The sequence below is a fragment of the Ceratina calcarata genome, unplaced genomic scaffold (assembly GCF_001652005.2).
Source record: "Ceratina calcarata isolate Rehan_Ccalc_2016 unplaced genomic scaffold, ASM165200v1 scaffold557.2, whole genome shotgun sequence".
Lineage (NCBI taxonomy): Eukaryota > Metazoa > Arthropoda > Insecta > Hymenoptera > Apidae > Ceratina > Ceratina calcarata.
Genome location: NW_017176762.1, coordinates 402,179 through 427,306, shown reverse-complemented (window position 1 = coordinate 427,306; position 25,128 = coordinate 402,179). Strand labels below are relative to the sequence as shown.

Below are 25,128 nucleotides of genomic sequence, written 5' to 3'. Positions count from 1 at the left end.
GAAACGTGCTGCCATTGAACGTTTTTTACTGCAGGTTACGAAGAGACAACAGAATACAACGCTTTGTGGATGCTGGAGAGAAATGCTCGCAACGTCGGAGAAGATGGGGAGCCCTCGTCCCTTCGCTTCGCTTCACGTCTTTCGAAACCATACCACGTATCGGGTGTCAACGACTCGACCAAAGACAGGGGCGCGAATCAACGAAGTTACGAAACGACCGAGCTCAACGCCGAGCCTATCTACGTGTGTCTGAATTGCGGAAGAAGATACAGGTGGCAGGACAGCCTGAGGAGACACCTCAGGGTTGATTGCGGCAACAAAGAGAAAAAATTTCATTGTCAGCTATGCGACAGGAAGTTTAAGTATCGATACGAGCTCCGAAATCACGTTAATGGTTATCACAATCTATAAGGAGTATACCGGAAATACTAATTTTTTGTTCTTTGATCTCCAAGTCTCTCTCACCAAATCGCTTCACTGACAACGAGGTACTTTGTAATATACTTTCAAAGACTCACAACATACTTATTATTTTAGTCGTTAGAAAACAGCTAGAATTGCTGATACATTCGTTTACTTGCCTTGGTCGCACACTAAAAAGAAACTTAATTTTTTTATCTCATTTTCTTATGTTTTTCTATTTCCTTCCTCGTTCACACTTTAGGATGGCAATTGTTACTTTGTTCTATTTTTTTTTTTATGTTGAGGCTACCGTTTAATACTTCCACGAAATTATTGTAAACGATTAGAAAATAAAGGATTATATTTTCACTTATTAATGGAATTCTTCTAACCGCGTGCTTATCTGGCTCCCTGGAAGTTAGACAGTGTAGGAGTCTATGGCATTCAAGCTATATTTAGAATTATTTCGTTAACGTTCATCCCCGCGTGCAAGTGTTCAGGTACGGTCCCTAAACGATTCTTCTCTGTTTCTTGAATTACAGATAGCTACAACGTGTTGCAACTACCGTACGGTTTACCATCGGGATTTCAGCCGTACTATCAAAACGTGGACCCGTCGAAGATCGAAATGAATTCGCGCACCGATGGAAACTTGTTGAACGTGTGTTTCGGTTGCGGCAAGAGGTACAAGTGGAGGGACAGTTTGTTGAGACACCAAAGGGTCGAGTGCGGTAACAAGGAGAAGAAATTTTGTTGCGAACTGTGCCCGAAAAAGTTCTATCATCAGTACAAGTTGAACGAACATTACCAAGGACGGCATAAAATACCGAAGTCTCGTTAAAGACGAGACGATCTTTACGATTAAGTGTTCCTCGTGAAAACGCCTATTTTCATAATCTAGACAAGCGATTCGCAAATCGTTCTCTTTGCGCTTACTTTTTACCTGTTAAGGATCATGATATAATTTATGTTTTACTGTTGCTCGCCGCGTTTAACGATATTGTAATTCGTTTATTTCTTTCGCGTCGGCCATCTTTGCCCTCGATGAATGCGAAGATCAGTTTTACACGTACGTACGTAAGTAAATAAATTCGGATACCTGTATGAATATTCGGAAATCGTGTTGACTATTGTAAATCGGTTACACTGTTTTACATGTTGTTATACTCTTCAATCACACGTATTATTAATTTCTCTGTAGTTCAATAAATCGGAATTTGTCACCATAACTTGTCTCTTCCACTGGTTCATCAGAGATCAGAGCCAAGTCCTTTAAATGTTGCAAGACAAAATGTTGTTGCTTGTATGAGAACTTAACGCGCTGTTTAATCATAACGCCTTCTCTGTGTGATCGATCTATACCCTGTGAGCTCGTATACTCGATTCCCCCATTATGTATTATGTTCCTACATAACAATCATCGTGTTTAATGTTCATATAAATAATACGTTTAATTAGTAACGCGGAGAACGAGGCGTATTCGATGACGTTTGAACGAAGAGAAGCTGTGAGCGTGGTGACTACTGCGAATCCGAAATACTGATTCTGTTGTCTATTTTTTAGAGCGGAAGTACTCGTCAGGAGCAATCGAACGGTACTATCACTACCAGAGTTTGTATCTACGACTGATGGCGGAAAATCAAATGGCAGAGAACACGGTTTCCGAGGACGAGAATATCGGAGCTGGGAACGAATTCGTTGCCTCGGACATGATGCCGGAGAGTATTCTTAACGAGGCTTCGTTCAGAGGGAATCACGCGGTCCGCGGCCCTTCGAGTTACTCATGCTCGCGTTGCGGAAACGCTTACACGAGGCTTCACTCGTTGAACAGGCACATCAAGTTTGAGTGCGGTGTCGAGCCGCAATTCGAATGTCCCGTATGTCACAAGAAGTCGAAGCACAAGCATAATTTGCTTCTGCACATGAGAACTCATCAAAAGCTTTAATGGACTATCGTTATTCCTGTGTTCACGCTTATACATGTACAGACTGTTATTCATTGCCATTTCTCCTTCGAGTTTGTTAATTTAAGGATGTGAAAATTATATATAACATGTCAATACATATATACAGATAAATATTCGACAATATAGTAACAAATGTTCGCTCCAAGCTAAGATCGAGTAAAGACACGTTCACGCATGGGGTACTTAAATTGTACATAATTAAATCTCCGAGCAACTGAACATATGTGTTATATTGATGAAAATAAATGTATCTATAAATACCTACTTAACATAATTGTACCAAAATGAAAATAAATATTTTGTATTTATAAAAATTTACCATATTCTCCAAAATCTGTTCTCATTTCTCTTCTATAATAATCATCTTCCAGTGTCATTAAGATTTCGTATCGCCCAAACAGCATGTCTAATAATATTTACGTTTCATTTGCATATTAAAAGGTCTTCTCTGTTCCTTGAGTCTCCATTTATTTTTTTGAAAACAAAATTTATTCTTCATTGAAACATCAGTAATATCTGCATGTTGAAAGTGTTTTGCGATCAATCTCAAATACTGACTAGAAATGCAAATGAAATTATGCTAAGAAAATGATCATCGAGACGCTACATGATTCTCAAGATGGAAATACACTTGCGTATCTACGTATCGTATCCGTTGCGTATCAATAATAAGCATCACAGCATTATTGCTAACTCTGTATTCGACTACACTCGTACATACAACACAGTATATTGTCTGGTTTTTATTTTTATTTTTCATCATTTTTTATTTTTATTCTTTATTTTTTGTGATCTATTATTTTTTATTCTTCATTTATTTTTTATTTATTTCTTATTATTTTTTATATTTTATACTATATAGTATGAAATATGTTATATATGTATAATATAATATATAGTAAATAATAATATTTTATAATTTTTTAATTCATATGGTTGTCTATGTAGTTTGTTGAATAATTCAATACAATAATCATTCAATTGAATTAGTCTTCCATGATTGCTGATTTGAAATATTTCTTAATTACTTTTATGAACAATACGTAATTGAAAGGGTGTAGAATGATGCGACGCTTACGGGCAACGATATGATACAAATGGATATCTCCCATAAGATGGTATATATATTTATTCTGCAATAGCATGGCTCAATGTTCCCGAACTGATCCCTGTTTCGTTGTTACCCTATTACTTTGCCGCCAAACGCTTCATCTACTACCGCCGACTTATGTCACCGTCGCGCCGCAGTGTAACTCGCGTGACAAACGATGTTTCACAGTGTGTTTAAAAACATGTTGCAGTCTGGAAGGTGCTAAAGGATTTGGAGGATGGTCCGCCGTTTCTGTGCCCGAAATGCGGCCGTACTTACTCCCACAAGTGCAATTTAACCAGACATTTGCGTCTCGAATGCGGCGTCGGGCCAAGATTTCAATGCGCCTGGTGCAAGAAGCGATTTAAGCATCGACATCACCTGCGGGACCATCAAAGGATCCACCTATACACGAATTGCACCTTCGAGCTACGAAATTGAAGCGTCTCATTTCGTTATTACGTTTTAAAGTAGTCAATTATTTATTTATTTATTTTTTTATTTATTTTCTTGTTTATTTATTAATTTAAACAAACTGAATTGTTATACTTTTTTGTTAAAAGTAATTATAGCTGTTTAAACAATGCTAATAATGCGTAATGGTTTTCAACATAAGTCTGCGTATATAACATCGTCGTTAATTTAATAACGCTGCTACCGCTTAGTCCAGTCTTGATTAAAATTCCCAGTAATCAGGAGGAGAATGATAGTTGTAAAAAAGGAAATTACAAAGTACATAGGGCATTTAGCGAGCGAAGAAAGTCTTCAAGTACGTACGAAATATCCGTCGCTATGATTCGAATCAAATATCGAATTCGTTTCCCAAGTTAAGCTATTAACAAAGTAATGCCATATGCAAGAGTGTTCATTATGGAAATACATTATTTTTATGCGCATCGTGTACATAAAATGATTAAAGTATATAACAGCATTATATATTTGAACAAACAGTCGGTCGTGTGCATAAAAATAAGTAGACACTTTCAAACATTAGAGAAATTAAGGCTGGCAACTGGCAAACTGGAAATAGCATTAATATTTGCTCATAGTTTTTAGTAAATACTACTTATTATGCATACACATTTTAAGTATTTACCGGAAAATTCAGTGAATATTGTTTCTAGTAAAATTTTCATACTTTATGCATATGAAAGAAAGTATTTACTTCACTAGTAAAAGGTTTTACTTGTCTTTATGCACATGGCCCAGTGATTTCGGATCATGCGACTTGAAACTATATTGTAAAACTAAATATTTAAGTGCAACGGTGTCTACGAAACTTGATTCACAGGCAGAGTACTTTCGGTGTTTGTGATCGGTGTGATTTTCGATTCTGTGCCAAAATAAGAAGAGAGGTATTAATAAAGTATCTTTTTTAGCACGTAAGCTCTAGCTAAACGTAGACAAGATTAGATGTATACAATATATAAGAGATGTCGAAACGACATATGTAGGTGTACAAGAGAAGCCTGATGGCCCTACCTAAATGAATCCGTCTCAATTTCTTGCGGCCCGGTGCTTGTTGCACTTTAAAAAGAGACAGCAACGAACGAATGGCTTCTACAGCTTGCATCGACGAATTATAATTATACGATCGAGATGGTGTTTAAAAAAGAACAACTGCAAATACCTCTTCATCGTGCCAAAGATAAGTTCTAGTTCTTACGTTCCACGAAAGATTCACGTACAGTAAATGGTATCTCGTTGCCTATCATTAACAGTAAGATAATCTTCGAAGATGTATTTTAATTAGGAACGGGAAATGTGTATGACTTTAGAGTTAGATTATTGTGATGTATGGCGAAAGTATTTGAATAGAAGCAAAAATTCGTCGGTATTTAATCAGTGTTGCAATTAAGTTTTATACGATAGTTTTCTATCACAAGCGTTTAATTATTTCTGCGCATCACTCAATGAGTCTTAAAGATGTATAGGCTATATACTTAAACGATCTTAGAATGTTGAATTTGTTATTACACATTCCTATTACTATTAAAAAGCTACCTATAAAATTTTAAATCAATTCATGGGTTTTTTGAAAAATCACAGTGAGTTAAAAGTCTGCAGAATTCACTGCCAAGAATTTGTGATGGGAAAGTACTTATATAAACAATATAACAAATTAAATAACAATATAAAAAATTATCAATTTTCGTTGTTTAGAAACCAATTGAACTTTAACGAGTAAACATTTTTCATCTAAAATCATTGTTCTTCCGTAATTATAGGAAATGCGTTTTTCTAAGGTACATAAACTTTTGGGATTGACTGTATAGCCAATACATCCTTAAACAAGTTTCGAATGCAAGTAACAACAGTGCAATATAAAAGTATATAAAGTTGTACAACTTGCAAATCCAATTTGAATCTGACTTGGGAAAAATTGTATTCGAAATGAGTGGAGGTAGGACGCACCAATGCATCAAGAAACACTTCTGTCATGATCAGGGATGCTAGAATGTAGAATTTCTCCTCTTTCCGAGTTGTTCACCCAGGGTTCTTATCATTTTTCCCGCACGGCTCGCTTCCCCTCTTTTTCGGCCCACTACTATTCTCCTCATTCGCCTTCGCTGACCATGCCTAACATACCCCCATCAAGTACCAGTCCCCACTATGGTTGCGTCGCCCCCACTTTCCGGCCGAGGGACAAATTATGAGAACCCTGTGTCCACTATTACTTTTTTTGCCCCCACTTACATTACCCATTGGGGACACGTCTAATAATGCCATATGTAAGTGGGGAGAGCACATTGAGCATACAGCAGCATGCAGTAGTGGGGAGAGCTCGGGAAGAGGAGAAATCCTATATTCTGACATCCCTAGTCATGATATATGTATGAACGAGAAGAAAGAAACTATTTTATTGTAACATTAATTCGCTTCCCATTTTGGTACAATTTTTAACAGAGCTTCCGAGAGTCTGGTCGTGACGATGTTGTCACCACAAATACAAGATTACGGAAATTTATTAACCGATCATTCGCTTTAAACCAGCTTAAAAGAAGATCGATAATAAAAAAAGCAATGCGTTATGATGTGTTAGATGGCTTGATGGTTACATTGAAACTAACAACAAATGAGGTTTTACAGTTCCTTTTGTTGTCCGATGCACGAGCGAAGAACTACTTACAATTAATTTAAGCAAGAGGTAATAGAATTTACAGCGATATAAGATATAAAATATATTTTGTAATCAGATCGAGAGCAGTACAATTTGTAGCTGCGTTGCATACTTATAATTATTTCTGTCGATCATTCAACGACAACGCAGCGCGTACGGAACGTATTTTATTTATCAACAAAAGACATGTATACTTGCAAATGAAATAAATTTACTTTTTATGGAATTTTAAAAATCTTCTTATATAAGGACGAAAAGTTTAGTTCTGTAAATTCACATTTTACTTTCATGGTTAACATTGACATTCTGATTTATCGCACCCCTATCAGAGACTGCCCCTTAAAGGGCAAAAGTAGTAAAACAAATGATTACCCAAAATAAAACTTTATTCTTCCATTTCTTATTACTACATCATTATTTCACGTATCCGTAATAGAGCAAACTTAATGTTATGTGTACTTCATCTTGCGAATTATGTATTTCTATTAAATGGTAATTGTCGGATGAGGGGAATGATTAAATGATTTCGTTCGATCGCCTTAAAAATGCGATACGGTATAAATTTTTGGAATTGTTTCTTTATGCGTGCCGTCCATATGGCCACAGACACCAGCCACTTGACCCTGAAGCACAGTATCCAGAATAACGCTTACGCTCTTTGGTACGTAGTAAATATGCATTGGTACCATTTGCGATTCAATTGCTATGTTGTTATAGGCTTTGGTCAGTCTGTTTAATAAAAAAAGAAACAATTTACTATCATGCACCTCATTACTATAAACCAAATTATTCGAAGAAGTCGTTGACAAAGTAACTTACTTGATAGCGTAGGATTCCGGTTCATTTTCTGGTACCATAACGCCCTTTTCGTAATTGTCTACGGGCTTATTATTCACTGTGACCGTAATTCCTGAATCACCTGGTATGACGTCTAATTCAACTCCATCAATATTGACCTTTAAGGCCAACTTGTCGTTTTGTACTGATTTAACGAAGACACTGTATGTTTGATCTACGTAATCACCAGATATCAATGTCCATTTATCCGGTATAATAAAAGGTAAAGTGCCATTGTCCAAAGTAAAAAGAACTCGGGGATAGATTGAGCAGTGCATGAAATTCCCGTTGAAATATTTATACAGTTTCGAGACGCCAAAATGAGTGTTACTCAGCATTACATGCCACAGTGGATCGCCTACTGGTAAATGTACTAATTCGTAACTATGCGTCGGAGTCATAACGGTGGCATCAAGAACAGATGTCAAGAGTGGATATTCCAAAATAATCCTTGCACTTCCGGGTTCTACGTGCTCCGAAGTATATGTTACATACGGGTAGGAAACAGCGCCCAACAAGTCTTGCATTATATTTGCCGTCGATACCACCTGCGGAGGTACCTATGGTGCAAATAACGAAATATAGTATCATAGACAAATCATCGATGAATCCCCATTTAAATACCTTTCTCAACGCCATATTTATTGTGTATTTTCTCAATGTCGATTGAAGTATGGCATCCTGGATACAATGCCAAGTTCGAGGAACGTCTGACTCTTCGGTGTGGAACAGAGGATTCTGTCTCTGTTTAGTGCACAAATCGTGCATCGTGTTCTGAACGCTATGATCCTTCTGTTCTGGCAACAGTTCGCCTTTCACAGTCATCGTTACGTCCATTTCGTCGCGTACACATTTGTCTTCTTTCGATTGTCCCATGTTAGCTGTCATCTTCCAGTTGACTTCCTTCTTTCCATAATCTACGTTCAATAAGTCTGTCGTAACTGCTTGGTAGTCCACTTGTCCTTCGATACACATCTAAAAGAGTACATCAGTTACTTTCTAATAAAGTATTAAGAAAAAATCCTACTAACTTTTAGAGCTTTCTCTCCTGGTGTTGTACGAGTAATCATAACTTTCATACTATTGTTCATATGGCCCTGAGGTAATATAACGTTAACGTTCGCATCCCATTGTCTTATGGATTCGTCACTAGCTGCTGCTTTAACATTTATAGTTCCACGAACATCGATTCTCATGTTACTGAATAAGTCCAATTTTTGATGAGTGTGGTCTAAATCTTGTACACTGACTTTTCCAGTTAAGTCGACCTAATTACATACGAAGAAATTAAAAATTAAATTACGCACGTACGAATTCATGTACAATCCTTAGTAACTTACCATTGAAGTAGGATAAACGATACTTGGCTCAACTTTGATCAAGGTCGTACAACTCGCTCCTTGTCCCGAAATTATGTCCCTCATCATATGCTGACGAATTCCCATGGTGAGATGCACCCATTTGTACCCCCTAGATAACGTAAATAGATTTTACTGTTTCTTCTAGAATCGTTCGCTCTAATTCTTTGTTTGAAAAATTAACGCGACACTCACATTGTACTTTTGTGTTGATCCGAAAGTACTTTGAGCCACTCGACAACGGGTGAAACAGGGGTGACATGACTTTCGCAGTTGTGCACTGCCATAGTGAGGCGAAGTCCAGTGTCTTTCGAATCGATCACGTTCTCGTATGTCTTCGAATTTATGTTACCGGTAACCATTTCATGATGACGGCAAGAAGCGCAACTGGACCTCAGTTGATCGGTCTCGTCGCCCGTGATGGTAACATAATTCTTAGCGTAAATCGCTATTCCAGCAACCGAGAAGTCCGAAACAGGCAGTCTTGGCAATGTGATTTTCAGGTTCTTTGTGTCCTGATTGTAGCCAATGTTCAAATCAATAGGTAGAGCAACGTCCTGAGACGATGCCCTACGAATAGAATGCCAGGTATCAGCGATAGGGTTGTAGATCGACATCATATATTCGGCATGTATCCAACATTGATATTTAACTTTTATCTTCAAGCCCAGAAGATTTTTATCTTCCGAAAGGACAACGTTTCCTTTAACAGAGTCGAAGCTGGGCACTTTCGAAGCGAAAACGGCTGGTACGCCAAGATCGGTAGGAATGTGCATCTCAAAATGATTGTGATACAAGACGGTTTGCCAATTTATGTTATTCATATACTGGGTAAGGAATCTTCTCCATTGCTTTATTTCATCCAGAATCTGTAGCCAATTGTTCTTGTCGGAGTGGAACATCGACACGACATTGTTATTCATCGTGAACATCACGTTAATATCGATATCCTTAGTCTGAGGCATATCTAAAGCTACTTTTGTTAATATATTCTTCACGCTCTCATTCTTGATCGCTTTTATCGCTTTACCGAGTACTTCGTGCTTGGTAGTCTTCACAACTTTATCCAAACCATCGATATTCCAATGAATCTAAACAGAATAAACAATGATCAACCGTATTAAAAGGACTTTAAGAAACGCTCCGAAATTTATAATGGAATAAAAACTCACTCCCCATCCAGTCGTAGGTCTGCGCGTAATGGATGTAACGTGTTCAACCGAACCGACGTATGGCAGGCCGCTCAAATGATCAACGACCAAAGATCCTTTCACAGTTTCACCGAATCCGTATTCTTCATCCACATATTCTACGTGGAATTTACTCGAAAGTGTACCGACTACGTGCCTAGGTTTAGTAAAGCTTAATATTTTGCTGGCTATCTCTCGAACTGGCATCAAGCAAGGATCTACGGAATTAGCGAGACCCTTGATAGTATCCACGTGATAATTGTAGAGATGTTCGTTCTTTTCGAAAACCATTAGCCAATGGATATTCATAAGATGTCCCGCGTCTGGCAGTTGAGTCATTAGAACATCGTAAGCAGCAATTCTAGTCGCCGTTGGAAGACTAATGTCTGTAAGAATCGGCCAAAGCAGGTCGTGAATGTAATGTGAATGATCAACGGCCACGGATTTGATGCTCCAAATGGCAAGAGTACGGATGGTTTGCGGTTTTTCAGCAACGACTACGTCGCCGCGGATAATCGGCTCCAGAAGTGGCAAAATATGACTCAGTTGAACATTTTTCATGGCCATCATGTACACCATTCTCATATGATGCGTTGGTTCCTCTGTAACATTAATCATCAAGCACATGATAAATTGTTCTTTTTTAAATATTAAAAAAATTACGTACTCTTAATATGATTCGTGAAATATTGCAAGTATCTGTCCAAAAGAGGATCGGCCACTCCATGCTTTTCGTGCTTGAAGGTCTTGTGGATCAATGTCGCGAAACAGAATATGCTAGCTTCTCTGACATTGGTGGAAACGGTGTCTCCTAAGTTGAGAAGTTCCTCCATCTGCACAATTAGTTCCTTCGATGGAACCTTTACGTGCGAAGGAAGGACACCAAGCATCAGAACGGCAGCCCAATCCGGTACGCTCTTCGTGCGAACTACGTTCCGCGTGAAAAGACAGGCAGCTGTGGTTCCTACATTTGGAACTATTCCAAGGAAGATATTCCTGAAGAGATTTGTAAAAATAATTAATCGTAGACTCTCGGTGAACAATGGACCCGTTAGACATACCTTATCGCTATCTCCTTGGTGTCTTTGGCATTTTTCACTTCGTTCCATACTTGCTCCAAAGTTTCGACGTTCATGTAGCTCATAATGTTGAGAAGCCTGTTAATCGTCTGGCCGTGTTTCCAGTCAGGTTGTTTCTTTTCCAAATGACTTTCTTTGAGGTAACCAGCAGCCTCGTCTAGCATCTTCCTTAATTTAACGACCAGCTCGTTCAATTTGACTGAGTGTCGGCCGTGAGTTACGTCTATGTCGGCCTGAGGAACGTATTGCGTTTGTGGTTTTTCGAAGGCAAGGTCGCGGACAATCGGAACATTTTGGAAATTGACAGTGTGCGGCACATCCGCAGACACATTATCGAGAATCAATGTTTGACTGTAACAAGAATATTGTTTTATCTTCCACAAATGTTCTATACTTAAAATAAAAATCGAAATATATAATTATCTGAAATTACTTAGTCATGAGATAATGCGCTTCTAATTTGGCCAACCATGGCAGGTAATTGACCACTCCATAACTAACTAGTTTTTTAATAAGAATGTCATGGTCATGATGTTCTATTTCGAAAACGCGCCTGCTGGCTGTAGTGAAACCATCCTACGCGAAAAGACAAGAGAATACAAATTATCAGATCGTATACGTATTGTATTTTAAAATACGCGAAGAAATAATTAAAACCTGCTGTTCAATGTGACATTGCTCGGGTTCGGCGTGGTTGAAGACTTGATGATTAAAATGAGTACAATTACTCGGTTCATGCATTTTCGTAACTACGAAAACGTTGCTAGACGTTGGATGCAGCTGATCCATTGCGTGTACGTTGTACGCCACTTCGCAGGTGCCGTGTATGGTATCCTAGTGGTAACAACCAAAGAGAACATTAGCTAAAATCCCAGAATGTTCCCATCAGTCGTTACCTACTTCATGAGTTATGAAACTGTGGTGTTTTATCGGGGTTTGAAGGTGAATATTGGCCAAGTCCAGTTGCAGCATAGAAGCGATGCTCTTCTTCATGTTCTTCGACCATACAGGCTCATTTTCCATCAACTTCACACCTTGAAGCTGAAACATTATCAACGTAACTTACATTCTGTCTTTTTCAAATTACGAGATGTTTTTTAGTATCAGTGTTTTTCGAGCTTACATGTCCATTTTCATCAAAGACGATCAAAAAAGGGTTCTGTATCGCGTTAGCGACGTCCGCGATAGGATGCGTAACAGGCATATGATCAGGATCCATATGCCCGTTATGCATTCCATGTTTGACATCAGTTAAGGTGACATAATAGGCATTTCTCAGGGTTGGGTCAGTGACATCGTGGTGTATATGAAGAAGACCTTCGATGCCAAACTGAGACGCATGTAAAGACGGCTCGACGACTCCAGCCTTCGCGTCGGCGATATATTGATAAGTGACAACTTTTCCATGAGGAAAATGAGCTGCGATAACATTCGATAAAGTTATTTTAACAGTAGTAAATTAAAAATGACAATTAATTGAGGATTGTACTTAATATTGTTATCTGAATATCAATCTGCTTTATGTGGAATTAACGTACCTGGCACGGCATGCGCCGCAGCTAGAATCCCCAATAACACTGCAAAATAAAAAGATCGTGTAACATCTCAAGTTATAAATAACTGAAGGAGAGATATATTCAAATGAATCTCGTACTATCGCTTTTTTTTTCTTCTTATTACTTACCGATTAGAGTATTCATTATAGTACGACCCTTGCAGAAAGACTGGTAACGCTGCTGCACGGCTTTCTCCTTTTATAAGGCGAAAAATCTGTAAATCCCGGTAGAATAAGAAAGTGCAAATATAACGATAACCCCTACCGAAAGGGTGTTGTTAACTGGCTGTGCCGGTGTCATCAAAGTAAAAGATAACCCGTTCGAGTATCGTATAACTTTGCTACGTGAATGATTTTAAAAAATATCGCCCAACTTGATTTTCTAATTGTGGTATTCCCACATTTTACATTCTGGTACAAGCGGATAATTAATTGTCGTAGATATTTCAGCGTTGACCTCTAACAGTAATAATATTCCTCTTATTAAATATTCTTATTTCATTGAAAAAATATTCTGTGGGTACTTTTGCAGTTATTATCAGAGCTCTTACACCGCACATAAGTTTCCGTGTTTATGCGTAACATAATGAATAAGTATAATTTCGTATTTAATTGACAGACATTAAACATTCATTGCATTCTAATATTATCAACAGCAAATGAGCTTCGTTATTAATTTCATTACGATGACGACCCATTGGGAACTTTCCTCGCGATTGCATTCGTATAATATACGTCAGTGTTGTAAGCATCGTCGATTACAAAGTGGCTTTATCAATAATATTCAGAAAAGTAATAAAGAAAAACTGACAGCTTTTGTACGAACATTTATGGTAATCAACGATAATACGATTCACGATAATCATGTATTAGACCCAATAATCGTCGAACAATCGAAAATGAACGTTAATCTCCCTGTACAATAAATAAACGGCAAAATTAGAGAAAAAGAACTTATACATATTTTCAACGATAAAATTAATATGGTAAAATGTTACAAATTATTGCATCATTTTCCAAACGCTGATAAATGTGTTTTATCGAATATTGATTGTCAGAATCAACTTTTGAGCTGCTTCATTATTTGTTACAAGAACTTCTTCAATACCTTAGCTTACATCGAAACTAATTGAATTATCGTTTTACTAAGAAATCCATTTTAAATCATCGTTGATTACGAAAATTATGGACCGTGCTTATATATATCAGAACATATTTTGGTGATACATATAATCATTTACAAGAAATACGAAGGACAATGATAGGGAGTAATAAACAGGCATTCGTGTTTTAAACAGTGTTTATTTTCTCTAATCTCATTATTTTACAAATATTTTTAATCTTTATTTGTAGGCGTTTCTTTGATATTCTTATGATTTAAATCCGTGTTATTCGTGACATGCGTTTTTCAGTGGGTGATGGTTTGAAGAAAATTTTGATAAAACAGCGTCTTCGAATATCGTGAATTAAAATTATCGTAATAAGCTTATCTGGCTACAACTTGTTTTGGAAGATAGAAGGAAAGTTCAATACACGAGAAGACGAAACAACGCCAAAACATTAGGATGCAAATGCCTCCGGTTTAGAGATCGAGAATTAATATACACACAGCGGCGAATTGAGACCAGTGGGGGCCGTAAGCGGTAAAAATATCGGGGCCTCCCACAAAAAAAATTTGGAGGAAACTCTCGTTATGTTACAAATAAAAAGGAAAAGTAGTCAAAAAATTTTGGACAGGTTCATTTTTGAATTTGCTTCATTGACAATCTGTATACACAGAAACATAAAATGAAGTAAATTATGGATATACAGTATAATACTGCCGCAAAGAGGAATTTATTAATCTACTGTGTTACATTGTTCATAAAATACTCCTTCAGTTTCTCTAGCGCTTTGCTACGATGAGAAATTTTATTCTTCACTTCTTTCGGTAATTCTGCATAGGTTTTATCGCTGTCTAAAGGCTGGAAACACGCATCCCAGCCAAATTCTCGCGTACCCCGAGGACTCACAATAGTTCCTTGAGTTCTACCTTGGAACAACAGAATCGAATCTTCCGGTTCGCCTGGGCAATAAGCAAAAGTACAGACTGCCTCCGCTGTTTTATCTTCCCAACCGTGAAGCATTTGGTAGAGTCCCTCCGGTCCTAATTTATCCAAGAACCATTTAACATAAGGTCCAGGTAATCCTTTCATCGCATTGAAACACAAGCACGTGTCCTCGACAATGACTGGGCCTTTTATTAATTCCGCTGCTGCTCGACATTTGTTTCGGCAAATATCATCCATCTCTCCCTGATATTCCAGGAGATCGATTTTTTGGCTGATAATTTTTATTGGAAAATTATTGCCCAAAATAGCCACGACTTCCTCCAGTTTCTTTGCGTTCCCAGTTACAAATACTATTGCTTTCGACATCCTGCAAGAAGAATTTTTTCATAACACGTGTATAGAAAAGACCATTTTCGGCATCTATAAAGTGGAGCGAAAATAGAAAATGCGGCCCTTAGGGGGAAAATGCCATTTTCGCTTCACTTTATTCTCCATCCACTTTGTAGACAACAGAAAATGATCTTCTCTATGCATTTTTTATAAAAAAAAAGTACGATGAATAACGAGGAGCGAATGGGCTTTTTCACACTCGGATGATGAAAAAGTGCATAAAGAAGACCATTATTTGCCGTCTACAAAGTGGATTGAGGGTACAGTTTTACGAGTCGTCAACTTAAGCGTACGATTAAAGGATTAAAGTGGGAGTAAGGATTTACGTACTTTCGTCTCTTAGATTTTTTTGCCATTAGTAGGGTTTAGGGTAGAAGGTAAAGGCAAGGGTTTTACAAAAGATTTTGACTGTACCCTGCTGAGGATACTTTTCGCATACTAACATCCAGGGCTTATTACCAAATTTATGATGACCCGAAGGCCTTGAGATATCTGGAGGGAAAATTCGAACCGTCGGTCGCACATGGGCCCATTTGGCTGGGACTCTGCAGTTTTTACAATAGTTTCAACCCCATCATGGAAAGTGTCCGCAGGGGAGCTAAACTCATTTGTCGTTTTCCACGATCTTACAATCGGGTTTAGATTCCTATACTTGGAGGAAATACGAGAGGGAAAGAAGGTAAAGACAGGTCTGAGGAAAACCACAATATAAATATTCAAAAATTGAAAAAAAACGAAATATGAAATACAATAGTTAAACAGTAAATTTGTTTATTCACGTTATATGAATGATAAATTATTACATAACAAAAATAATTACAACAAAAATTATCACATTTTAATTTTAATTATGTACATAAATAATTTAAACAATTTAAATTATTATTGACTATTGTTTTTAATCATATAAATAAATGAGAAGTTTTCAAATAATAAACTTAACTGAAAATAGTTCAACACATAACTAAATTCATAAATATTTAAAATCTAAGATTGCTAATTTAGATAGATTTCTGCTTTGGTGATCTGGAATCTTTCGAACTGGATTCTTCAATAGATGATACGATGATTTTCAATTTTTTCACAGTAGGTGATGAATTGTTCTGGTCAAATTCCTCGATTTCAATTTCTAGATTCATTTGTCTTTTTTCATTGAGATTTGGCTTGTTTTCGTCGGGACAAAATGATTCAGTCACTAACTTCGAGATTTTAGTGTTATTCGGAATGGAATTTTCAACATAGTCTTATGCGACTTAGTCAGATTGCCAACCACCTAAATGTTTTAAATCCACCATCGTGTCTCTGGCATTTGACAGAAGAGTAGCTGATATGCGTCGCAGTGCATGGCCAGTATATAAATCAGGATGTTCAAGTTTTAACCACTTTGCAACTTCTTTTGGTATAGCTGCAATCTTATTCTTACCAACAGGTTGTTTGGTACACTTCTGATTTTTAATGTTCAAAAAGAAGCGGGTTGTACTGATATTTTTTGGACGTAGATTCCTACATTTATTACAACTTCTGTCAACTGTTTGTTAATTGAGAATTTACGTGATTTTGAAGTTTTTGTTTGAGGTATATCAACTACAAGTATATTTCCTTTTTGTGTTATATGGTTCACTTTAATTTTATGGGGCAAACACCAAATATCAGGACAACCTAAAAATATCGATAATTATTTAGTTATTACATGAAATAATATTATGTACAGTTGCTTATTGATAACCATGTATACCTTGCTTGCGAGATATATCTCATCAGAAGCATTTTCAATAAAATTTCTCAAATTATCGTCTATGAAGACTTTCATCTTCTACGCTTCAAATCCTTTTACGTTGTTTTTATAAAGATGAGATTTTAGTAATATCAATGTCTTCCTTATTTTCAATCATAATGTTCAAGATAGAAAAATGCGACCACGCCGTAGAGGGTTTATATTTCTATTTAAATTCTTCATAATAGGCGAAAATAAAATTTTCTGTAGTAGTTGTCACATTCTTTTGTTTCTTCCATTCAATGTAGAGATTATACACTTGTTCATATCTCTCTCGTGACTTCTTTGGTAACATACTTAATTTAGCTTTGTCAGCTACGAAATCTGGCTTATTTTCATGAAATTTCTCATCATCAGAACTTGACCTTTTGATTAAAGATGTCAATTCTTTTTGAAAAAAAGTAAATTTTATTTCACAAACGCGTTTTCTTATACACACACTGCAACACTGTGTTTGCAACCATGAAGAGTAATAATACATGTGAAGTTGGCAATTGATCGTGAACGCATGTAGTATATGTTTCGACTATAGATACGAACTTCATGGGAGCGCGAATATTTAAAATCAATTATTTTAAACATAATAGCTTGAATTAGAATCAAAATGTATATACATACATATATGTTAATATATTTCTATCAATCTTCATGAAATATTACATATTTTCAAAAATTTCCACAAATTACATATTTTAAAATTCTCTGAAAATTTTCAAAATTTTTTGGAGAGAAAATAAAAGAAGGGGAGTAAAAATAATCATTTTAGAGTTTTCCGAACGTCAGAAATAAAGTAGCTAAAATGGTCCTTTTTATACACGTGTAAAAAAACAATTAAACGTTTCGCGCCTTTTCTCGCTTTTCTGTTGCCAAACATGCTGTTCGGAATACGCATGTAATAATTAAGAGCACGTGAAGCGTTCCTCTCTTCCCTAACAGATCAATCGTTTAACTCGTCTCCAACAGATAGTAAACTTCAATAAATACTAAACTTATCACATTTCTTTATCAGATCGAGAAATCTTGAAGTAAATTCTCATATACCTCGATATATTCAGGTACCGGTAGGAATCACTTGTGAATGCCGTTCCTCCACAATGGTGGCACAGCCTACTTTAATACCTAGCCATGCTGAGAATAAAATGGCAACATCGCAAGTGTCCGGCTTTCGTGTAGTGCAACCAATCAGGGCTGCCAGAAAAGTGTATCCCATCGTATCCCATACTCCCTCCACCAGCAACTTGGCTCGATTCCTCATTCCCGACAAAATTCAGATAAAGCCTACTTAAACTAACTAACTAACAACCAACAAGAGACAGTCGCAAGGAATCGGAGGATAGGCTTTCCCTGGATTTTGGACGGAAGCCGCTGGTTCCGACCCATTCGGTGTCCCAACTCCCAATTAGTGATGGGCACCATCGACTAAAAACTATCGATTTAGTCGATAGTAGCCAACGATACTTTTAAATCTTTGATACTATCGACTACATCGAATCAACTTCAGGCGGCTGCTTGAATTATCGATAAACTGCAATCTATAGCTTGATCGCTGCTTTGGATTATATTTATTCAAGGATCGCGAAATAAAAATTTTAAGATGCATTTCTATTAATTTATTAATCAGAATTATGCATTTCTACAATAAATTAGACTCGAAAATGCGTAATGCGTGATCGATGCTTTAGATCATGTTTGGTCAAGTATAGCGAAATAAAAATGCTATTTAAATATGAACGCTGTGATCACAATACATATAAAGGCATAACCGCGGGAGCGATATTTCATCCGACTAAAAACTATCGACTAATTAGTCGATAGTACGTTGCGATTATTCCTTAGGCCTTAGGTAGTCGATACTTTAAATTAGTCGACAGTGGCCATCACTACTCCCAATGATAACACGGGAGCTGCCATTCTTTATGTTCTACCAATGAATCTAAAGGACGAAGCGTGTAGTAGTTTTAGACGAGGGGGGACATGAGGCAAGAGGCTGAGAGGGGATCAAATTACTGGTCAAACTTTACCGCCATCTATAACATTCCGCGGACTATTTTGAATCTGTTATACAGCTTCGCACATACCCATTGTTTGCATATCTTTCTAGAATACATATTTTCCACTATAGGATGCACTGAAAATGACAATATGACCAACAATTTGCTGCAAGGAGAGGGGAACTCATGCGCCCATGATCTGCACTCCCCTTACGTATATTGTCACGCCTTACCTCTGCAATGCCCCATCCTTTAGCTTTAGGTCCATGGTTCTACCTAATTTCTACTGTAACTTACAGAAAGTATAAGCGCATTTTTATATCTTATATTATTAATTATATGTATGTATATATTATTTTATTTATTAGTAGAGATGAAGCAGAATTCTGTTAAATAGAAATATCCTTATTCTCGCAATGGTACAACTTTTCTACATTATTTAAATTGATAGGAACTCAAGATTTGATATCTAATTGTTTTCAATTACACGTTTCATCATTTTTATTCCTTACTTTCTCGAAATATGTTTAGGAATATGTAAATAATAATAATTTAAATAATACACTGGTGCTAGCAAGTTTTTACTACGTTTATGAAATGTGCTAGTGGGTGGAAATTATCTGAAGAGAACACGAGTTCTCGTTTTTTATTGGCTGTCGTCATACATATCGATGTAGCTACATACAATGTGAAATGAAAAACTGGTTTCTGCTTTTATTATACTTTATAAGCTCTACAGAATCTTCATATTTTCAAAAAGAGAATTAATTATATATTAGATTAGCTACCTTCTAATTACTATTTTCTTTAGTCATTTGCTCAATCCTACGTAAGCAAACTTTTTTAAATAAATTATACATTTCATAAATCTTTTAACTACAAACATTCATCATTTCCTTTTGTACATATATATAAATTATGGGTATTGTACATTTATCCTAACACTTATATGTATAGCTTTCTTTATTACCGTTCAATGATTTTGTCGATTCGATCAATTCTTACTTGTGAATGTTGATAAAAAAAAAAAAAACGGCGTTTCCATTTATAAGTAATGGCAATTCATCCAAGTTCGTCATTAAATAATACGTGTAATATTTTTAACTATCTGACATTAGTCAGGTGTAGACGCGATGTAAAATTATAGTGCAGTCAAAAGTATGCGTGGTACGTACAATGAGACGAATTCACGCGTCGATATGTCTGTTTGTACAATAATTTATTTTTTAATTGCATATTTTTTAATCAACAAATGTTTGCCTCCGATTGATAATATGAAACAAAACAGAAGTACATGACTGGTCAGCTACTGACCTCTTAAGTTTATACACTCGTAAACTAAGTAAATACGATAGAAACGAGATGTGTTAATGTGATAACGAAGGAGAAATCGATAACGACTGATATTCGCAGTTCTTCCTTTTGTTAGAATAGATAGAAGTCGAGTTGGGGTAAAGGCTCCTTTAATATTTAGGAGGCTCTCCTCATCTATTTCGAGCAGCTGGTCCCCTCGTTGAGCATCGATCGCGTGGTCGGCTTTTTTCGTATCAGAGATACCGAAATATGCATGGACAGAATGCTAATAAAAACATCGAACGTCTTCATAAGATTAATATTACGCGTTAAATTAATGAAACCCAATTTAGCACATTCGATACATATGTGCACTGCACTTTTGTCAGTTAATTCTTATGTAGCATCCGAGGAAGTTGGTACGATTTTAAGAAATGAATCTTAAAATTAAATGACGATATTATATTTCCGTTGGTGTTCTTCCTAGATATACAAATCAAATAAGCCGTATTTCAAGAATTCCAGCAAGCTTAGAGGGTAGTTGGGTAGTTACAGATATCGATCGGTCTGAGATGAAATATTATTAGATAAACTAGTTTTGTTTGCATCTTTACTGCATTATAAGAATAGGAACTTTAGAACCACTTATAATATCACGTCTCGACATTTAATTGATGATATAGATATAGAAGATACTAATCTTTAACAAGACCTAATGTTAATAATAAAATGTATCGATGCACACATTACCATAAGAGAATAAAAGTAATAAAGAAAAAGAAAAATACAAGAAAACGATGAAAAAAGTGTGAAGGAAACACGCGAAGGAAAGACGGAGATAGAAGATGCTTGCGTATATGCATCTTTTGCGACGGGGGTGGCGGAACTGAAAGGTTGTCAGGGTCAAGGTTGAGGCATCTCTCTTTCTTTTTTCTGTTAGTCTTCATCTTCGGCGGGTTCTATGGTTCTTTCGGTGCTCCCGATGACATGTACGAGATTCAGTGTCAAGGGTCAGTGAACCACTGATTCCACGTATTTCTCCTACGCCTGCACGAGAGAATCGTCAATCTTTCCGGTTGATCACGAACAATGTGAATGATAACCTACCGTTTTCCTCAACTCCTCCGACAGGAACTACATTCTTAGATTTGTTCTGTATTTCATTCAATGTTAAATCACTAAATAATGCAAAATATAAATGATTAGATACGAAATGCTTTTTCCCAAAATCTGAAAATGGAGCCTTGAAGTTACAAAACTGCATGTGGTCACACAGTTTAGAATTATATAGTGACCTCATTGTTGTGATAATGAAATGTTTAAGGGCATTCTAGATAAGCAGTTTCTAAAACTTGTACGTTTCTTTAGATAAGTAGTCTTGTGTTTAAATGTACTATCGTTCACTTGATAATGAAAAATCACTCCGGTTTCGACATATAATGTGCCAAACATGAGATAATGTTACATCATATTCTTGTTAATAGATTGAAAATTAGTATAAAAATAGATTAGACTAAAAACTGAAAAATAGCTAGCTTTAATGCAGTTTCAAAACCGCAGGAATCGTTTTCTGTGGTAATCTGTGCACTCGTTTCGATTATAATTAAGACGAAAACATAGAACGATAACACGATGAAGTGCCTTGACCTATTTCTTCATAATTCAGTAGATTCAGTTTAATCATTCTTCTTAACATTATTTATATGTAATGAATACACATCTTCTTCCTTTTCTTTAAGATAATAGACACGCTTTATCAATTGATATGTATAGCAATTAACATAATAGAAGGTCGCTCACTCGCTACAAATCTTACTTACTACAAAACTTACTCACTACACATAACATGGTAAGTTATCAAATATAAATCTGAAAAATTCACCACATCATTTATTGATACATTGTCATGATTCACTGCAAGTGAGTGATTCACTGAACACTCACATATTTGAGCTTAGATATCTATACTAATCGGTAAATAGTTACTCGGCATTGCTCAGCAACTTGTTAACAAGAGATTTATACTTATGAATTAGAAAAGTTTATTGCGTTCATATCCGATCATTGAATAGATAATTCATTATACTATCGATGTAAGTTTATGTATGAAACGTCGCTTTTCTATCATAAATATAAATACATATTCCTAATCGATGAACTATTGCAATATTAAAAATAATTAGATTCAATCATTCAAATAGATACTCGGACGGATATTGAACTTTAATATTTACACAATTTCGATCAGATTTTACGTCATTTGCTAAAATTAATACTAATACTGATGTCATCATGCTCTGATTTCCCATTAGTGATAATGAGATTGCCAGTCATGAAGTAATGTTTTTATCATTTAATACATGTGTATTGCAACAAATTATTTTATTAGGATTGATAAAAATCGACAACATGTATACATAAACTAAACAATTGTCATCCGATTAATTCCTCATGCACTAATGTAATGTTATTCTTCTTTATAGTTCATTTAAATTTATTCAGTGTACTTATGAACCAGCTATCTAATTCTATAGACACAGCTTTAAAATATTTTATTGTTGTGCTATAACCGGCAACTGAATATCATTTCGAGATACGAAAATATCTGCGGAAACCCATTCACAAATATGTATTGTAATACAATAAGGTTTCCAAAATTAAGTTTAATATTATTTAAATTTCAACGCAAGCTACGTCGATTCTTACGTCATGTGCGCTCAATGAATGAACAAGTGGTATTTCATTTAAAAAAATCTAATTTCGCCTTCAGGACAGAATAAAAACTATTTTTCTATTGCACTCGTAGATGCAACTGACCTATTTATACACAAACGAAAACTTACACATTCATAAGTTCATCACGGAGGTGATAATATGTGTTGAAGGCTTTCGATGATCGTATGTTGTGAAACTTATGACAAAGAAATATTCAACTCATCGGTTACAAATTTAATTATTGTACATTGGATATTGTGTGTAGTTATTTAGACGAGGGTTGGGAAGTTTCATTACAAAACGTGTCAATAATAATGAATTTTTCGACATGAAGTTAAAAATAATTACTGCACATTAATTGAAGCAACAGTATGAACAGTTAAAGTCCCTATGACTGAGTGACCGTGAAAAATCTGATCGGTTAACATGTAAATTGCTCATTAATATTTATCCATCTTTGTATCTCGACCTTGCTGCTCTAAGATCAATTTGATTTTTATTCAATATTATAATCTTACGAGACGAATTGAATCACGTATAAGTCGTTAGCTTTACTTTCCGTGTTATCGTCTCAATCAGATTCAAGTACCTAATTGTTATGAGCATTGTTTGCAAGATTTACAACTCTCGCAAACATGCACTTCTTATGACTCCTACTGGCACTCCCGATACTGATTTTATACTGGAAAACTGCTTCATACGTAATAAGGCGTTGTAGTCGGCATACTAATCGCTTCGTTATTTAAATATTGTTTAATGACGATATCTATACAACAGCTGAAAGCTAACGAGGAGAGAAAGAGGATGGAAATTCAATTATGCGTGTTTACAGCAATTATTTAAATAGATGTTGTTTAGTCGTCGTAGCGTCAACAACTGTAGTAGCGATTAAACGACGCGGGGGACTTCAGTCGTCAGAAGTTCTGATGCTCAAAGTGGACTGTATATCGATGAAGTATGACACCAATTTGTGTTTCCAATCGTGTCTTAATTTAATTTCTAAGTGAACAAAATTGTACAAACGGGATTAACTGTAAGTCTAGCAATAAGCTATTCGGAGGCTATAAATCAAGTGAGTTATCGGCTCTTGGGTTAACGGCTACCGGCAGGTACTAGGGATACCTTCAAGGTTCGTAATTCCATCTTCCGTCGAGGGTCCAGTAATTCCCAAAAAAAACTGACCGTAGCCGTAACAAAGGTCCAAGCAGGGCCTTGGACTAAGTAAAAAAACGAGAGATAGGCCATTTCCAAACGGGATTAGCGTTTTCTGACAAGCAGATGTAAGAAGAGATGACAGTGTTCGTTTAAAGGTAAGGTGCCTTGGACCTTATTGCTGCTAAGGGTGACCATAAACGAATCCGAAACTAAAAGACGGTTACACTACCTCTATTGTAAGAAGGTCGCCTTTGCCCTTTCTTCGCAAACCTAACAGATGTTGTTTTAATGATTTAAGGACGTTAATGGACAATAGTATTCAAGAGAGAATAAATAATAATTTGAAAGAAAGATAACATTATTTATATCTACTCTATATTTCATCAAATAATTGATGCTTAATGTTTTTGTGTACAGAAGTATTTAACATAAAGAAATATAATTACTGAGGGAAAGAAATGTAAAATTTTGCTAAACATTTACGAGGAGAAATATGGCAAAAATGCTGAAACAGATTAACCCCGTAACCACCCTCCGAATTGAGGTAGATGGTTGAAAATGGGCAAAAAACGTTTTTTTTTTTTTGACACTATATCGAATGGCTCATTGCAAGTTGAATTTCGTTCAAAGGCACATTTTAACATCTTATTCGGCTAGATCCTTCCAGCAGAACAACATTAAATTTTTTATACTTATTGCATATGTTAATTTGCGAATTAGACCAACATAGATCGACGTGTATGTATTATTTAGTTCTGATTTAATTTGAAGAGAATATCGTGAGTAAAAATATCACGTTACCAAAGATCCTGATATCTAGCAATAAGAAACTACTGATAAAGTGCATTTTCGTAGAAGACTTCTGATGTAAAGTTACACGTGTAAGCTGAAATAGTGAACGAAGCTTCTGTAACGATATCTGGTCTGACATCTTATACAACAACACAGCGATAAAAAGAATCATAATTACACAATCGTCCTGATTATATGCTGCACGTGAAATTACATGATGCAACACGTATTAGACGTCAAAATTCTTTAGCGAAAGAAAGTAACAAAAGCAGATAAATAAGCACGTGTCGTTTTTAAACATAAAGCAATTTTTACATTAAGTTTAAACGCACATTTTGCAAGTGATAAAATAAAATAAACACGTGCAA

At 35.9% G+C, this 25,128-nt stretch overlaps 3 protein-coding genes across 8 annotated transcripts in view; 1 reads left to right on the top strand and 2 right to left on the bottom strand.

Annotated features, from left to right (window-relative positions):
- The window catches only part of LOC108629209 (longitudinals lacking protein), a 140,619-nt gene extending 139,611 nt beyond the window's left edge, over positions 1–1,008 (top strand). Inside the window, exons 7-8 of one of the 2 annotated variants that reach the window (XR_001916829.2) lie at positions 35–488; positions 945–1,008. Coding sequence is in view for 1 of the 2 variants with exons in the window: in XM_018031706.2 (XP_017887195.1) it covers positions 35–411 (377 nt within the window). In the remaining variant the exon portion in view is untranslated. Of the gene's footprint in view, positions 1–34; positions 598–944 lie in introns of those variants that run through there. The other variant, XM_018031706.2, reaches the window with a different exon arrangement.
- A 5,940-nt stretch (positions 1,009–6,948) lies between these two features.
- On the bottom strand, positions 6,949–12,780 carry Vhdl (larval-specific very high density lipoprotein). The gene is made up of 15 exons (XM_018031696.2): positions 12,729–12,780; positions 12,583–12,621; positions 12,168–12,463; positions 11,945–12,085; positions 11,702–11,878; positions 11,478–11,620; positions 11,027–11,395; positions 10,633–10,961; positions 9,948–10,567; positions 8,971–9,866; positions 8,758–8,887; positions 8,449–8,685; positions 8,042–8,392; positions 7,400–7,977; positions 6,949–7,309 (listed from the first exon to the last, which is right to left on the bottom strand). Exons 1-15 carry the CDS (start codon positions 12,742–12,744, stop codon positions 7,120–7,122), a joined length of 4,512 nt encoding a protein of 1,503 aa, XP_017887185.1. The 5' UTR covers positions 12,745–12,780; the 3' UTR covers positions 6,949–7,119.
- Positions 12,781–13,885: 1,105 nt separating this feature from the next.
- Positions 13,886–18,203, bottom strand: LOC108629292 (inosine triphosphate pyrophosphatase). Of its 5 annotated transcripts, none has more exons than XM_018031887.2 (2): positions 17,856–18,203; positions 13,886–15,017 (listed from the first exon to the last, which is right to left on the bottom strand). In XM_018031887.2, the coding sequence occupies exon 2, from the start codon at positions 15,014–15,016 to the stop codon at positions 14,444–14,446; it is 573 nt and encodes a 190-aa protein (XP_017887376.1). In that variant the 5' UTR covers position 15,017; positions 17,856–18,203; the 3' UTR covers positions 13,886–14,443. The 5 variants fall into 5 exon arrangements, with proteins under 5 accessions (XP_017887376.1, XP_026672962.1, XP_026672961.1 ...); XM_026817161.1 differs by lacking the exon at positions 17,856–18,203 and adding an exon at positions 17,803–17,826; XM_026817160.1 differs by lacking the exon at positions 17,856–18,203 and adding an exon at positions 16,314–16,497.
- Positions 18,204–25,128: the final 6,925 nt, after the last annotated feature.